This window comes from Trichechus manatus, unplaced genomic scaffold, assembly GCF_000243295.1.
Source record: "Trichechus manatus latirostris isolate Lorelei unplaced genomic scaffold, TriManLat1.0 scaffold00117, whole genome shotgun sequence".
Classification (NCBI taxonomy): domain Eukaryota; kingdom Metazoa; phylum Chordata; class Mammalia; order Sirenia; family Trichechidae; genus Trichechus; species Trichechus manatus.
Window position 1 is genome coordinate 7,719,651 of NW_004444053.1, and position 17,754 is coordinate 7,737,404.

The following is a 17,754-nucleotide window of genomic DNA, read 5'->3' on the forward strand; positions in this document are numbered from 1 at the left end:
GCGGTTACAGTGGGTGTGCTGACCCAGGGAGCGAGAGAGCTGAGAGTCTTTGGGCAGGAGGCTTCCTAGTGGAATGGGATGCCCCTGGACACTTGGTGGAGCTAGGCTTGCTGACTCACAGAGCAAGAGAGCTGAGTGCCTTCAGGCTGAGGCTTACTGGCATAGTAGGGTGCCTCCAGGCAATTATTGTCAGAGCTAAAGAGCATTGTAACACTTGCCCAAACAGGGCAGGGGCCAGGGCAAGGGCCAGGGAGGCCTGCCTGTGGGCATGGCTGAGAAGCTATCCTGAGCGAAGAACTGTATTCTGAGTTGTTCCTGATCCTGAATTGTAACCTGTTACTTCTCTAATAAACCTCATGATCGTGAGTATAGTCTGTGAGTTCTGTGAGGCTGTTGCAGTGAATTATCAAACCAAGTAGAGAAGTAGAGGGTGCCATCGGCAGGATGGTTGGTTTCAGAATTGGTAAAGATCACAGAGAGAGGAAGCGTGTCTCACTCCTGCCTCATAGGGATCAGCCTTGAGCTGATGCTGATGGTGATTCTGTCTCCCCCTCGTGAAGTCACAGGAACTCAGACGCCTCTGCCATGCCATTTTTTACATAGTCACAGAGGAATAATTGCTGGCCATTTTTGTAATCAGTTTGTCACACTTGCTGACCTGATATCACTTCAGTTTTTTTAAGGCGAATTCAGTAATTTTAGTTTATCTTATACATAAGTCTATATATCATGTATTCTGATACCTTCCTTAAAAGGTCTAATAAATTTGTATTTGAATGAACTCAGGAAAATTCATCCAGCCCTTGTTCTCTGCCCCTAATTAGCTGCTTGAGACATTAGACAGATTGCTTAAAATGTCTGAGATTCTGTTTCTTCATTTGCAAAGTATTGAGTGGGATGCGTCATGGATTGAATTGTATGCCCCAGAAATATCTGTCAACTTGTCTAGGTCATGATTCCCAGTATTGTATGATTGTCTACATTTTGCCATCTGATGTGATTTCCCTATGTGTTGTAAATCCTATCTCTATGATGTAATGAGATGGATTAGTGGCAGTTATATTGAGATAGTGTCTTAAGCCAATGTCTTTTGATATATAAGAGAGAGAAGTGAGCAGAGAGACATGGGGACCTCATACCACCAAGAAAGTAGTGCCAGGAGCAGAGCCCGTCCTTTGGACCTGGGGTTCCTGCGCTGAGATGCTCCCATATGAAGGGAAGGCTAATGACAAACAAGGACCTTTCTCCAGAGTTGACAGAGAGAATGCCTTCCCCTGTAGCCGGCACCCTGAGTTCAGACTTCTAGCCTATTGGACTGTGAGAGAATAAAGTTCTCTTTGTTAAAGCCATCCACTTGTGATATTTCTGTTACAGCCGCACTAGGTGACCAGAATAGAATTGAAGTTGAAATGGACTAAGGATCTATTAGTTTACCTAGCAGATCTTTGTTTTGAAGATATTTTTAGAGTTGACTGCCTCCATTTCTCCCAGTTCTTGGTTTATAATCCCATAATTCCACTCATAGTGATATCTAGGTTTGATGGAAATACATAGTGGCTCACTCTCACAAAAGAGGTAACAATGAATTAGACTCTAAAGTGCTTTTGCAGTTTTAAAATTCTGTGCTATCATAATGGTCCATTGAGTTTAGTTTCTTGTCCACAAGGGGGCAACATCAGACAAGTTTTTTTTTTTTAAATAGTGTTATTCTTTTAATTTTATTCTGTTGTATGGGCTCCAATTTTCCTGCCAAGATTTGGATTAAAATATTTTGATTTTATCTTGTACAAGTGTATCTTTTTAATGTAATTCTGGCAAATTGTGGTATTTCAAATTTTAAACAATGCAGCAAGTCACCATAGTCATTGTATTCGTTTCCTAGAGCTATCATAACAGATTGTCATAAACTTGGTGACTTAAAACAACAGAAATTTATTCTTTCACAGTTCTAGAGGCTAGAAGTTTGAAATCAAGGTGTTGACAGGGCCATCTCCCTCTAAAGGATCTAGGGTAGAATCCTTCCATGCATCTTCCTAGCTTCTGGGGGTTGCTGACAAAGCTTGGTGTTCCATGGCTGTAGCTGCATTACTCCAGTCTCTGCCTTTGTCTTCACATGACCCTCTTCTCTGTGTCTGTGTGTCTTCACATGGCCTTCTTGGATTTAAGGCTCACCCTAATTAGTATGACCTTATCTTGACTAATTATATCTGCAAAGGCCCTATTTCCAAATCAGGTCACATTCTGAGGTTCCAGTGGTATAAGAATCCAATCCAGTACACTCGTTTTTAAATGTTTTATAAGGGAAGATTATAGGCATGAAAAGGGGTCCCTGACCTTAAATCCTAAGAGTATAGTAACCTTAAGAACAGCATAATTGGGCCTTTAGCACAGCTCTGCCTGTAGAATCATTCTCTTTAGCGTGGTTGAAGTTCTCTAGGGTTAACAAATAATCATTTCTAGGATAGTGTCAGCCAATAGTCTTAAAAAATTACTCTTCACAAATGGAGTTGTGATACCTATAAAGTAGTATTTGTCAACATTGGCACTATTAACATTTGGGGGCAGATACTTTTTTTTGTTGTGGGGGCTGTCCTGTGCATTGTAGGATGTTAAGCAGCATCCCTGGCCCCCGCCTACTAAATGCCAGTAGAACCCTTCCCCACAAGTTGTAACAACCAAAAGTATCTTCAGACTTTGCCAAATGCTCCCTGGGGGTCAAAATGGGCAAATAAATAACACTTTGTGTTATCTGTGTAGTTTTTTGCTAAGGTATTATTACTATTTTTGTAGTATAGGTTATTTTAAATTAATTTTTATATTATTTTGGTTTTCATTTTACTTAGCTCAGAAAATATAAATGTAAATTCTTTTGCTGATCAGAGTTTTAGGAAACTTACTTTATGGACTAAAGTAGTTAAATATTGGTTGGACCTTGTCATAGAGAACTTTGTATTCCCATTACTTATAGAGTATGTACATTTCCAACTTCAACCTGGCCATTAACACTTCTAGGCAGTTGTTCTGTGTTTCTGTGGTCAGCTTTTCTGGAGTTCCCATTCTTTGCAGTGTTATCCATAGTTTGTTAATGATCTGCGTAGTCGAATGCCTTTGCACAGACCCTTCTGTAGTTGATCGTATTTAATCTACCATTTTTTAAAAAAAAACATTCTTTGACTTTGTGTCCTCTTTTGAGCTACCACCCTATCCGTTCATTCCTCTTTATAGTTAAGCTATTTGAAAGATTGCGTTTGCTATTGTCTATCATATTCCTCTCTCTCTACTCCCTGAATGATCTTTTCTGTTCCTTAGGTTCATTTGCTGTATAAAACCAGATATACCAAGTCCTGGTACAAATAGATAATGTAAAAGCAGTTTATATTTCACGGGCACCTCAATTTCAATGTATCCAAAATGGAACTTGTCTTCTCTACTTATTTCCTTCTCTACCCACTGTTCCAGTGAAGAATATTACCATCCATTCAGTCGTTCAGAACAAAAACTTGGGAGTCATCCTTATATGTCTGTTGTATTAGCCCCTAGATGCAATCAGTTGCCAAATTCTACCTCATACATCTGTGTTCTCAAATCGGTTTGCTTGTCTCCATTCCCCACTGTGACCACTGCTAGTGGAGGTTGCTATCTTTTCTTGCCTAGATTTCTGCAGTAACCAACCTAGATTTTTCTCCCTCTTGTCTTATTTCCCTCTAATCCCCTCTGTATATCATAGTTAGAATGATCTTTCTGAATAGACCAGATCATGACACTTTCTTCCTTCAAAGTCAGTGACTTTCCATTTTCCTTAGGTTGAAGTTCACACTCTGTAACATGGTTTTTACAAAGCTCTTTTTTCTCTGATTGTGTGACTCATCCACTCTGAATTTATGAACCATGCCTAATCCTTCTTGGGTTCATGGAAACCTGGTTTTCCTCTAATCTCTCTGACCAATTTAGAAGAATCTGATTCTTTTTACTGGCTCCCCTGTCCTTTAATTGATGGCATTCCTAAGGACTCCACCCTGGAAGGTTTTTCCCTCTCCACTCCCTGGGTGGTCTCTGAGGAAACATATATCCTTATCTCTAGCCTACCCCTCTGTTTCCTGAGCTGCAGACTCACTTGTTTGCAGATGTTGGCACATACTCTCCTATGTGGAACCATATTCCCTCCCCATGCTCTCCCTGGCCTTGCCTGACCAACCCTTTGCCTGTCGAGCCTCAGCTTAACCCTTACTTTCTCCAGGAAGTTTTCCTGCCCTCTCATGGGTTTGGTCTCCCTTCTGTGGTCTCTATAGCCCTCTGTTTCTTCCCTATTGTATTGCTTGTTATCTTGCATGTGTAGTTGTTTGTTTACTCATCTAGCTCCTCCACAATGTTGCATATTTGGTGAAGTCCAGGACTGTCTTTAATGTCTGGTTTACCATTCTGTTTCATCTCTAGGGCTTTACATATTGTAAGTGTTTAATATATATTTGTTGACTTAATGAATGCAAATAGTTTTCTCCCCTTTAATAAATTTTATTAAAAATAATTAACTGGGGACTAAAACCTATAAATGGGACTTTAATTTCACAATTTTTTCATGGTGAGTTTTGAAAATGTTTTGCCTCCGTTAATACTTTTGTATTCCTTTTTTTTTTCAGAAAAGATTTAGGTCATGCTCAAATGATGGTTGATGAGCTGTTTTCCTCACACCCTGATTTGGATTCCGATTCTGAACTAGATAGAGCTGTTACCCAAATCAGCGTGGACTTGGTGGATGACTATCCAGCGTCTGATCCACGGTGGGCTGAATCTGTCCCTGAGGGTAAGAACATTTCAATTTTAATATGATAGAGTGATCTATTCTGAGAAGAATATTCTGATTCTTTATTAAAGGTTTCTCTCAAAGCATATGTTTTAGCTTTTCAAACAATTTAAGATGAATTCAATATTTTTTAAAAGATTGTAACCTGTAAGGTATTATCATGGTTAAGATTGTGTGTCAACTTGACTGGGCCATGATTCTCAGTGTTTTGGCAATCGTATGATGTTGTGGTCACTTCCGTGTTGAAATTTGATACGTAATCACCCCCATAGTGGCATCTGCTGTGAGTAGCCAGTCGGTTGAAGGGGAGTTTCCTTGGGTTTGTGGTCTACATCGAGTGTGGGCAGATGTTCTGGCGGGGCTCAGGGGCTTTTGCTCGTTCTGGATCCTGCAGCTGCCCTCTGTTCATCTGACCTCTGGTTCTTGGGACTTGAGCTAGCAGCTTAGCTGCTGTCTTGCCTGCCGATCTTGGGATTCGTCGATCTTCACAGCCTGCGACCAACAGTCCTGCTCTCTGACCTGCTGATCTTGGGTTCACCAGCCTCCGCGGCTACATGAATCAGGAGAAGGCTATATCCTTACCCATGGACTTGGGACGTTATAGCCTCTACAACCACGTGAGCCATTTCTTTGATATAAATCTCTCTCTACGTATATATGTATATGCTTTACTGGTTTTCTTCTCTAGAGAACCCAACCTAAGACAGGTATATTTTGAAAAAGGCTCAGAACAAAGAAAACTCTGAAAAAGAAATGAGGAAAACAATACCATTTACAGTAGCCCCCCAAAAGATAAAATACTTAGGAATAAACCTAGCTAGTGATATAAAAGACTTATACAAAGAAAACTACAAAACATTACTGCAAGAAACCAAAAGAGACCTTCATAAATGGAAAAACATACCATGCTAATGGATAGGAAGACTTAACCATTGTGAAAATGTCAGTACTACCCAAAGTAATCTATAGATACAATGCAGTCTCAATCCAAATTCCAACAACATTCTTTAATGAGATGGGAAAACTAATCACCGACTTTATATGGAAAGGAAAGAGCCTTCGGATAAGTAAAACATTTCTGAAAAAGAAGAGCAAAGTAAGAGGCCTCTCACTTCCCGATCTCAGAACCTATTATACAGCTACAGTAGTCAAAACAGTTTGGTACTAGTACAATGGAAGACACAGACCGATGGAACAGAGTTGAGAACCCAGAAATAAAGCCATCCACCTATGGACACCTGATCTTTGACTAAGGTTCAAAGTCCATTAAATGGGGAAGAGAGAGTCTCTTCAACAAACAGTGCTGGCAAAACTGGATATCCATTTGCAGAAAAATGAAACAGGATCCATACCTCACCCCATACACAAAAACTAACTCAAAATGTATCAAAGACCTAAATTAAAATTCTAAAACTGTAAAGTTCATGAAAGAAAACAGAGAGACAACACTAGGGGCCCTAGTTTATGGCATAAATAGAATATCAAGCATAACTAAAAATACATAAACTCCAGAAGAAAAACTAGATAACTGGGAACTCCTAAAAATTCTTATGCTCATCAAAAGGCTTTTCCAAGAGAGTAAAAAGAGAACCTTCAGACTGGGAAAAAAATCTTTGGCAACAGTGTATCTAATAAAGGCTTAACCTCTAAAATATACAGAAAACTTCAACAACTCAATGATAAAAAGACAAGCAATCCAGTCACAAAATGGGCAAAGAATATGAACAGACACTTCACCAAAGAGGATGTTCAAGCAACCAACAAATACATGAAAAGACGCTCCCAATCATTAACCATTAGAAAGATGCAAATTAAAACCATGATGAGATACCATCTCATCCCTGCAAGAATGGCATTGCTCAAAAATTTCAGAAAACAATAAATGCTGGTGAGATTGTGGGGAGATTGGAATTCTCATACGCTGCTGGTGGGAATGTAAAATGGTACAAACACTGTGGAGAACTATATGGTGCTTCCTTAAAAAGCTAGAAATAGAAATACCATATGATCCAGCAATCCCATTCCTAGGAATATATCCTAGAGAAATAAGAGCTGTCACACGAATAGACATATGCACACCCATGTTAATTGCAGCATTGTTTATAGTAGCAAAAAGATGCAAACAACCTAAGTGCCCAGTAAATGAATGGATAAACAAATTATGGTACATACATACGATGGAATCCTACATAACAATAGAGAACGATGATGAATCCGCAAAACATCTTACAACATGGATGAATCTGGAGAGCATTATGCTAAGTAAAATAAGTCAATCACAAAAGGACAGATACTGCATGAGACCACTATTATAAAAACTCAAGAAAAGGTTTACATGCAGAAAAATACAATCTTGATGGTTATGAGGGAGCGGAAGAGTGGAGAGGGGAAATCACTAACTAGATAGTAAAAAAAAGAAAGAAAAAGCCAAATCCGTAGCCATAGAGTTGATTCTGACTCATAGCGACCCTATAGGACAGAGTAGAGCTGCCCCATAGAGTTTCCAAGGAATGCCTGGTGGATTTGAATTGCTGACCTTTTGGTTAGTAGCTGTAGCACTTAACCACTATGCCACCAGAGTTTCCAACTAGATAGTAGACAAGTGTTAACTTTGCTGAAGGGAAAAACAATACACAATACAGGGAAGTCAGTACAACTTTACCAAGGCAAAGGAAGACACTGAGAGGAACACAAGAAGGAGAAAAAAAGAGCAACCACAGTACATACTATAGCATCTACAACCCTACAACAACAGTAAAAACAAATAATAACTTAAAAGCAGATACATAGGCAGATATGTATGCTAAACAGGGGAAGGAGGACATATAGGAATATACCTATGTACGTATATAGGTTTGGCTATAGATATTTTTAGGTACTATTTGTATGTATAGCAGGTATATTTATGTATGTAATAGAGCACAAGGGGATTACAGTCATAGAAGCTTACTAGACACGTCCAGACACCTTGAGGGACGAAGTTACTGGGGCTGAGGGCTGGGGACCATGGTCTTGGGGGACATCCAAGTCAATTGGCATAACATAGTTCATAAAGAAAATGTTCTTCATCCTACTTTGGTGAGTAGTGTCCGGGGTCTTAAAAGCTTGCGAGTGGCCATCTAACATGCATCTATTGGTCCTGTCCTATCTGGAGCACAGGAAAATGAAGAAAATTAAAGACACAAGGAAAATATTCGTCCAGAGGACTAGTGGACCACATGAACCACAGTCTCCACCAACCTGAGCCCAGAACTAGATGGTGCTTGGCTACCACCACCGACTGCTCTGACAGGAATCACAATAGAGGGTCCTGGACAGAGCAGGAGAAAAACGTGGAACAAAATTCAAATTCACAAAAAAGACTAGACTTACTAGTCTGACAGAGACTGGAGGGACCCCCAAGACTGTGGCCTCTGAACACCCTTCTAACTCAGAACTGAAGCCAATCCTGAAGTTCACCTTTCAGCCAAAAATTAGACGGGCCTATGGAGCCCTGGAAGTGTAGTCATTAGGAGCTATGGCTGCTAACCAAAAGGTTGGCAGTTCAAATGCACCAGCTTCTCTTTGGAAACCCTATGGAGCAGTTTCAGTCTGTCCTATAGGGTGGTTATGAGTTGGAACCAACTCAAAGGCAACAGGATTGGTTTTTTGTTTCTAAGACAGGCAGTAATACACGTGAGTAACTGCTCCTTAGACCAGTCAAGTATACAAGACCAAATGGGCAACACCTGCCCAAAAGCAAAGAGGAGAAGGCAGGAAGGGGTAGAAAAACTGGACAGACGAATGGAAAGGAGGAACCTGGGGTCAAAAGGGGTGAGTACTGACACATCGCGGGGATTACAGCCAATGTCATGAAACAATTTGTGTATAAATTTTTGAATGAGAAACTAATTTGCTCTGTAAACTTTTACCTACAGCTCAATAAAAAAGTGGGGTTGGTGGTGGTGGTGCTCAGAACAGATCTAGATAATAAAATAGAAACCAAGGAAACATTGGAGCCAATCCTAATTGTTGTAGCTGAGACAGACTTATTGACCCTGCTTAGCTTTCTTGGCATTTTATTTCTAAAAGGAGATTGATGGTATAGTTAGACATTTGGCCCTTATTTGTCCCCAAATTAAATGGTAATTTTGGCATAATCACTTTATTTGGCTAATAGAAATGACACGTTCACCTAAGAGTGCCAGTGAGCTGTCTCCATGCGTGGAAGTGAGGGTATCATGTCCTCTTGCCTGCCCCAGCTAACCCCCCTCTTTAAACTCCCTACTGCTCTGCAGCATCAAGGGCACTTGAGGGGTTCCCAAGTACCAGTGAACTGTCTGAAACATACATTATCTCTCCTCGTTAGAGATTCATGATGAAAACGTCAGTGCTTACCTTCTTCCTTTGACCTTTTCTTCAGCTCTCAATAACTAACAATAACTTATTTTGCATTTTGAATAAATACAGTGTGAATTCAAGCAAAGAATTATATCAAACCCCCAAAACTCCCCCTAAATTTTTTTTTTAACTCTTGGGTAAATGTTATAAATAATTGTATTGAAAGCTTATTACTTTTCTTTGTATAGGTTTTCTTCACTTTTTCTTTTAATAGCAATAATTATTGTAAAACTAGTATGTTTTGTACTTAAGTTTTGGTTATTTTATTTCAACAGAAGCACCTGGCTTCAGCAATACATCACTAATTATTCTTCACCAGCTAGAAGATAAAATGAAAGCCCATTCTTTCCTTATGGACTTCATTCACCAAGTAAGACTCCCAGTGGCTGAGCACCAGGGATGGCCAGACATCTGGCTTTACCATCTCCTCAGTACAAGGGGAAACCCCTTCTTTTATTCTGAGGCATTTTTTTTTTGGTGGAGCATGACAAATGTTTTCCATTTTCTGTGCTGATTTAAAAGTAAACAATCTCAGGGTGTGTGGCGGCTTATTATTTGGTATAAAAGCTACATTGGAAATAAGATTAAAAGAAAAAAAATGCTTTTAAAAGCAGAATTTCACTCATATTTCTTGTGTGCTTTTATGTAAAAACAGATTTTCATAAATTGATTTTGTATTATTAGAAAAACAATGAGGAATAGTAAGTTGAAGACAGATTTATATATCTGGATTTTAAATTTGAAGTGCAGTTAGATTCAAATCCTAATTTAAATATTCTATTTCTTATATTGTATCTAAATTAGAAAATGTTTTTGCTGCTGGACAGAACTGTTACATAAAATAAATCATCCATCATTGCCTTGCCAATAAATAGTGATTCCTAGGTACATACCCAAATTAATGAATGTAATCCTATTTTTGCTTTTTTTTTTTTTTAAATCAGTAATGCTTCCATTTTGGGGAGACTGTAGTCAGTGCTGTCCAGTAGAACTTTCTGTGTGATGATGGAAAAGTATTATATCTGTTGTGCCCAGTGTGGTGGCCACTAGCCACATGTGGTTATTGAGCCCTTGAGGAGCTAAGTTTTTTAAAAGTTAATTTTAATTAATTTATGTTTAAGTAGCCATTACTAAAAAAAAAAAACAAAAAAACCCAAAGCCATTGTCATCCAGTTGATTCCGATTTATAGTGACCCTATAGGACAGAGTAGAACTGTCCCATAGGGCTTCCAAGGAGCAGCTGATGGATTTGAACTGCCGACCTTTTGATTAGCAGCTGAACAGTTAACCACTGCACCACCAGGGCTCCAAAATTTAAATGTATATTAATAAATGCAGAAATGTAAATGAAATAGTGGCTACCCTATTGGGCACTGGGACCACCCGTATAACTACATTTAGCTAGAGGGCAGGCTGAGCTGGAGGGCCTGTTAGCAAAGTTGGTGGCTGCTGAGTTTCTAGTTCCAAAAGGTCTGGAATGTAGGGTAGTTAATTGGTATAGATAGAAAAGAGCAATTGGATCATTTTGATAAACCATAAATAATAATTTGGTAATAACGATGGGTAGAAACCACAGTGGTGTACAGAAACTCTGGCATGGCCCTGACCTTAGACAGGAACTTTTATGCTTTCTTACAAAAAGGAACAGCCCTGACTAACTTGTATGTATGTAGTATGTTGGAAACAGTTGCAGCCAAAAGGAGAGACAGCTGTAAGTGCTCTCTGGGAGAGAGTTAGGGCTAGAGACTCCGTACCCAGTGTGCTTCTGGTGAAAATGGGACTGCGTTATTTTGTATGTTACTGTAAATGCTTTCTAAGAATATTTATTTGTTTTTTACAAGGTTGGCTTATTTGGACGTCTCAGCACTTTTGTAGTAAGAAGAATGCCAATGGCAACTCGACTCTTGCTCTGTGAGCATGCAGAAAAGTTGTCAGCTGCTATTGTTCTCAAGAACCACCACTCCAGACTTTCTGACCTTGTGAACACAGCTATATTAATTGCTTTAAACAAAAGGGAGTGTGAAATTCCATCAAACCTAACTCCTGCAGATGTCTTTTTTAGAGAGGTAAGATAAATCCTTTTTCTTACCCTTAATGTAGCTTTGTAGAGCTGTGCCATTTAATGGTCATGCCCAAACAGGGAAAAGATTGACAACAAATTAAATTATGAAAGATCTTGCTAAAATTTTAGATTGGACTCCATATTCTCTGGATAAAGTATCAAAAAAATTTTTAAAAGTATCCGTCTTTTATCGCTTACCCTATAAATTAGAGCTTACAAAGTTGACTGAGACGTAATCACAGTTTACTTTATGTGCTGGATTTTCTTTCCAAGTCCACTCTTGACTGAGGCACTACCAGATCAGCGGCTGGAGCATTTATTCCCTCAGCTTCCTTGCTGTTGGGTTGCTACAGGTTGCTACAATACCTATCTTACTTCTCTCTCTGGGTTACCATTAACCACTGCCTCCCCTGGCCCCTTCAGGCCTTTAGGGTGATAGTGGCTCCCCACTGGTGCTGGCCATGGGTACTGCATTATCCCTTACTGGTTTCCCTTAATCGGTGCTCACATTTGTATGTAGCCCTTTTATTAAACTCTCCTCAGATACTTCCTGAGTGTTCTGTTGCTTCCTGCTAGGATCCTGCTGATACAAATCATTTTTTTTTTTTTTTATCTAGGTACAAAAATCTTTTTTGTTTTATTGTAGTTTAAGTGAAAGTTTACAATTCAAGTTAGTCTCTCATACAAAAAGTTATACATACATTGTTATGTGACCCTAATTGCTCTCCCTAGACTGTGACAGCACATTCCTCCTTTCCACCCCTGATTTCCTGTGTCGATTCAACCAGCTCCTGACCCTCTCTGCCTTCTCATCTCACTTCTGGACAGAAGCTGCCCATATAGTCTCATGTATCTACTTGAGCTAAGAAGCACACTCTTCACGAGGATCAATTTATGTCCCGTAGTCTAATCTTCGTCTGAAGAGTTGGCCTCAGGAATTGTTTTAGTTCTGGGTTGACAGAGAGTCCGGGGGCCGTGCTTTCTGGGGTTCCTCCAGTCTCAGACCATTAAGTCTGGTATTTTTACTAGAATGTGAGTTCTGTATCCCACCTTTCTCCTGCTCCATCAGGGACTCTCTGTTGTGTTCCCTGTCAGGGCGGTCATTGGTGGTAGCCGGGCACCATCTGGTTCTTCTGGTTTCAGGCTGATTGAGTCTCTGGTTTATGTGGCCCTTTCTGTTTCTTGAGCTAATACTTTCCTTGTGTCTCTGGTGCTCTTCATTCTCCTATATTCCAGGTGATTGGGACCAATTGATGCATCTTAGATGGCCACTTGCTAGCTTTTAAGACTCCAGATGCCACTCACCAAAGTAGGATGCAGAACATTTTCTTAATAAACTTTGTTATGCCAATTGATCTAGATATCCCCTGAAAGCATGGTCCCCAGACCGCCGCCCCTGCTGCTCTGTCCCTTGAAGTGTTTCATTGTATTCAGGAAATTTCTTAGCTTTGGTTTAGACCAGTTGTCCTGACTTCCCCTGTAGTGTGGGCTGTCCTTCACCTAAGATAATTCTTGTCTACTATCTAGTTAGTGAATAACACTCACCTTCTTTCCCCATCCTCATAACCATCAAAGAATGTTTTCTTCTGTGTTTAAACCTTTTCATGAGTTCTTATAATAGTGGTCGTATACAATATTTGTCCTTCTGTGACTGACTAAATTCACTCAGCATAATGTCCTCCAGATTCCTCCATGTTACGTTTCACGGATTCATCATTGTTCTTTATTGTTGCGTAGTATTCCATTGTGTGAATATACCATAATTTATCTATTTGTCTGTTGATGGGCACCTAGGTTTCCATCTTTTTGCTATCGTGAACAGTGCTGCAGTGAACATCAATGTGCATATATCTATTCGTGTGACGGCCCTTATTTCTCTAGGATATATTCCAAGGAGGGGAATTGCTGGATTGTATGGTACTTCTATTTCTAGCTTTTTAAGGAAGCACCAAATTGATATCCGAAGTGGTTGTAGCACTTTACATTCCCACCAACAGTGTATAAGTGTTCCAGTTTCTCCACAACCTCTCCGACATTTATTATTTTGTGTTTTTTGGATTAATGCTAGCCTTGTTGGGGCGAGATGGTGTCTCATTGTAGTTTTGATTTGCATTTCTCTAATGGCTAATGATCGTGAGCATTTCTTCATGTGTCTGTTAGCTGCCTGAATGTCTTCTTTGGTGAAGTGCCTATTCATATCCTTTGCCCATTTTTTAATTGGGTTATTTGTCTTTTTGTTGTTGAGGTTTTGCAGTATCTTGGAGATTAGACACTGATTGGATTTGTCGTAGCCAACAGTTTTTTCCCAGTCTGTAGGTTGTCTTTTTACTCTTTTGGTAAGGTCTTTTGATGAGCATAACTGTTTGATTTTTAGGAGTTCCCAGTTATCTAGTTTCTCTTCTGGTATTTGTGCATTGTTACTTATGGTTCATATTCTGTTTATGCCATGTGTTAGGGCTCCTAGCGTTGTCCCTATTTTTTTTTCCATGATCTTTATCATTTTAGATTTTAGATTTAGGTCTTTGATCCATTTTGAGTTAGTTTTTGTGCATGGTGTGAGGTATGGGTTTTGTTTCAGTTTTTTCAGATGAATATCCAGTTATGCCAGCACCATTTGTTAAAGAGACTGCCTTTTTCCCAATTAATGGACTTTGGGCCTTTGTCAAATATCAGCTGCTCATAGGTGGATGATTTTACGTCTGGATTCTCAATTCTGTTCTATTGGTCTATGTGTCTGTTGTTATACCAGTACGAGGCTGTTTTGACTACCATGGTGGTATAATAGTTTCTAAAATCAGGTAATGTGAGGCCTCCCACTTTGTCCTTCTTCTTCAGTAATGCTGTACTTACCCAGGGCCTCTTCCCTTTCCATATACAGTTGGTGATTTGTTTCTCCATGTCATTAAAAAATGTGGTTGGAATTTGAATCGGGATTGCATTGTATTTGGGTAGAATTGACATTTTCTCAATGTTGAGTCTTCCTATCCATGAGCAACGTATGTTTTTCCACTTACACAGGTCTCTTTTGGTTTCTTACAGTAGTGCCTTGTAGTTTTCATTGTATAGGTCTTTTACGGCTCTGGTTAGATTTATTCCTAAGTATTTTATCTTCTTGGGGACTATTGTAAATGGTATTGATTTGGTGATTTCCTCTTGGAAGTTCTCTTTGTTGTTGTAAAGGAATCCAACTGATTTTTGTATGTTTACCTTGTATCCTGATACTTTGCTGAAATCTTCTGTTAGTTCCAGTAGTTTTCTTGTGGATTCTTTGGGGTTTTCTGTGTGTAAGATCATATCATCTGCAAGTAGAGATACTTTTACTTCTTCCTTACCAATTTGGATGCCCTTTATTTCTTTTTCTAGCTTAATTGCTATGGCTAGGACCTCCAGCACAACGTTGAATAAGAGTGGTGATAAAGGGCATCCTTGTCTGGTTCCCATTCTCAAGCGGAATGCTTTCAAAGTCTCTCCATTTAGGATGATGTTGGCTGTTGAATTTGAATAAATGCCATTAATTATGTTGAGGAATTTCCCTTCTATTCCTATTTTGTTGAGAGATTTTATCACGAATGGGTGTTGGACTTTGTGAAATGCCTTTTCTGCATTGATTGATAAGATCATATGGTGCTTGTCTTTTGTTTTATTAACACGATGGATTACATTGATTGTTTTTCTAATGTTGAACCATCCCTGCATACCTGGTATAAATCCCACTTGATCATGATGAATTATTTTTTTGATATGTTGCTGAATTCTATTGGCTAGAATTTTGTTGAGGATGTTTGCGTCAATGTTCATGAGGGGTATCGGTCAGTAATTTTCTTTTTTTGTGGTGTCTTTGCCTGGTTTTGGTATCAGGGTTATGCTGGCTTCGTAGAATGAGTTTGGGAGTATTCCATCCTTTCCTGTGCTCTGCAATACCTTTAGCAGTAGTGGTGTTAACTCTTCTCAGAAAGTTTGGTAGAATTCTTCAGTGAAGCCATCTGGGCCAGGGCTTTTTTTGTTGGCAGTTTTTTAATTACGTTTTCAATCTCCTTTTGTTACAGGTTTATTTAGTTATTCTACCTCTGTTTGTGTTAGTTTAGGTAGGTAGTGAGTTTCTAGAAATTTGTCTATTTCCTCTAGAGTTTCAAATTTGTTCGAGTACAGTTTTTCATAGTATTCTGTTATGATTCTTTTACTTTCAGTTGGGTCTGTTGTGGTATTACCCATCTCATTTTTTATATGGGTTATTTGCTTCTTCTCCTGTTTTTCTTTTGTCAGTTTGGCCAGTGGTGTATCAATTTTGTTGATCTTTTCAAACAACCAGCTTTTGGTCTTGTTGTTAACTCTTTCAGTTGTTTTTCTATTCTCTATTTCATTTAATTCTGCTCTAATTCTTATTATTTCTTTTCTTCTGGTGCCCGAGGGCTTCTTTTGCTGCTCTCTTTCTACTTGTTCGAGTCGTAGGGTTAATGTTTTGATTTTGGCCCTTTCTTCTTTTTGGTTGTGTGCATTTATTGCTATAAACTGACTTCTAAGCACTGCTTTTGCTGTGTCCCAAAGGTTCTGGTAGGATATGTTTTCATTCTTGTTTGATTCTATGAATTTCTTTATTCCATCCTTAATTTCTTCTATAAGCCAGTAGTTTTTGAGCAAGGTGTTGTTCAGTTTCCATGTGTTTGATTTTTTTTCCTTGCTTTTTTTGTTACTGATTTCTACTTTTATGGCTTTATGGTCAGAAAAGATGCTTTGTAATATTTTGATGCTTTGGATTTTGTTAAGGCTTGCTCTATGGCCTAATATGTAGTCTATTCCGGAGAATGTTCCATGTGCGTTGGAAAAGAAAGTATACTTGGCTGCTGTTGGGTGGAGTGTTTGGTACATGTCTATGAGATCAAGTTGGTTGATTGTATGTAGCATTTAGATCTTCCATGTCTTCTTTGCTGAGCTTCTTTCTGGGTGTTCTGTCCTTCACTGAAAGTGGTGTGTTGAAGTCTCCTACTATTATTGTAGGGCTGTCTCTCTTTTCAGTGCTGTTAGAGTTTGTTTTATGTATTTTGGAGCCCTGTTGTTGGGTGCATAAATATTTATTATAGTTACGTCCTCCTGTTGTTTTGACCCTTTAATCATTCTATAGTGTCCTTCCTTATCCTTTATGGTGGATTTTACTTTAAAGTCTATTTTGTCAGATATTAATATTGCCACTCCGGCTGTTTTTTGAGTGTTGTTTGCTTATACATTTTATTCCATCCTTTAAGTTTTAGTTTGTGTCTTTAAGTCTAAAGTGTGTCTCTTGTAGGCAGCATGTAGACAGGTCATGTTTTTTTTATCCAGTCTGCCACTTTCTGTGTTTTTATTGGTGCATTTAATTCATTTACATTCAGTGTAATTATTGATAGATATGAGTTTAGTGCTGTCATTTTGATGTCTTTTTTGTGTGTTGTTGAGAGTTTCTTTGTTCCACTTAATTTTCTGTGCTGAATCATTTTTTTTTTTCCATCTTTTTCATTGTTGTTGATTTTGTATTTGCTGAGTCTTTATATTTTTCTTGTTTTTTATTTTGACATGTAGGATTGTTAGTTTCCTTTGTGGTTACCTTAATATTTACCCCTATTTTTCTAAGTTTAAACCAGTCTTTTATTTCTTTATATTGCCTTGACTTCCTCTCCATATGGAAAACCTATGTCTACATTTTTTAGTCCCTCCTTTTTGTTTTAATGTTGTCATCTTTTACATATTGACATCTCTGTTTCCCTATTTTCAGTTTTTTAGCTTTGATTTGTTTTTTTGTCTTCCCTATTAGAGTTGATATCTGATTACTCTGCCCTGTGTTCTGTTCTTGGGTTGTTATCTGATGTTATTGATTTTCTAACTAGAGGACTCCCTTTAGTATTTCTTGTCATTTTGGTTTGGTTTTTTGCAAATTCCCTAAACTTCTGTTTATCTGAAAATGGCCTAATTTTGCCATCATATTGAGAGAGAGTTTTGTTGAATATATAATTCTTGGCTGGCAGTTTTTTTCCCTCAAGGGTTTATATTTGTCATCCCATTGCCTTCTTGCCTGCATGGTTTCTGCTGAGTAGTCCGAGCTTAGTCTTATTGAGTCTCCTTTGTAGATGACTTTTTGTTTGTCCCTAGCCCCTCTTAAAATTTTCTGTCTTTGGTTTTGGCAAGTTTGATTATAATATGTCTTGGTAACTTTCTTTTGGGATCTGCCTCATGTGGGTTTTGATTAGCATCTTGGGTAGATATCTTCTTATCTTTCACGACAACTCACTTTTTGAAATCAGATTTATTTTCTGAGAAAAAGAAAAATCTGCCCTAAGCTTTGGAGAGAGAAAAGATTTGGACGCTGGCAAGCTGGTGGCAGCTAGATGTTGTAGTCATAGTAATACAGTTCCTTATGTTTGTGTTGTGCTTCACAGCCCCGTGAGACAGGCAGAGTAGATTTTACTGTCTCCCTTGTAAAGAGGTTGCCATTAAGACTCAGAGAGGTTAAGGGTCTTAACTGAGGCAACAGACCCTGGTT

At 38.7% G+C, this 17,754-nt stretch overlaps 1 protein-coding gene across 2 annotated transcripts in view; it reads left to right on the top strand.

Annotated features, from left to right (window-relative positions):
- NUP133 (nucleoporin 133) overlaps positions 1 to 17,754 on the top strand; it is a 95,381-nt gene that overhangs the window by 46,891 nt on the left and 30,736 nt on the right. For both annotated transcript variants that reach the window (XM_004384119.2, XM_023738478.1), the window contains 3 exons: positions 4,638 to 4,801; positions 9,457 to 9,551; positions 11,023 to 11,247. In XM_004384119.2, the coding sequence (XP_004384176.1) occupies positions 4,638 to 4,801; positions 9,457 to 9,551; positions 11,023 to 11,247 (484 nt within the window). The remainder of the gene's footprint in view (positions 1 to 4,637; positions 4,802 to 9,456; positions 9,552 to 11,022; positions 11,248 to 17,754) is intronic.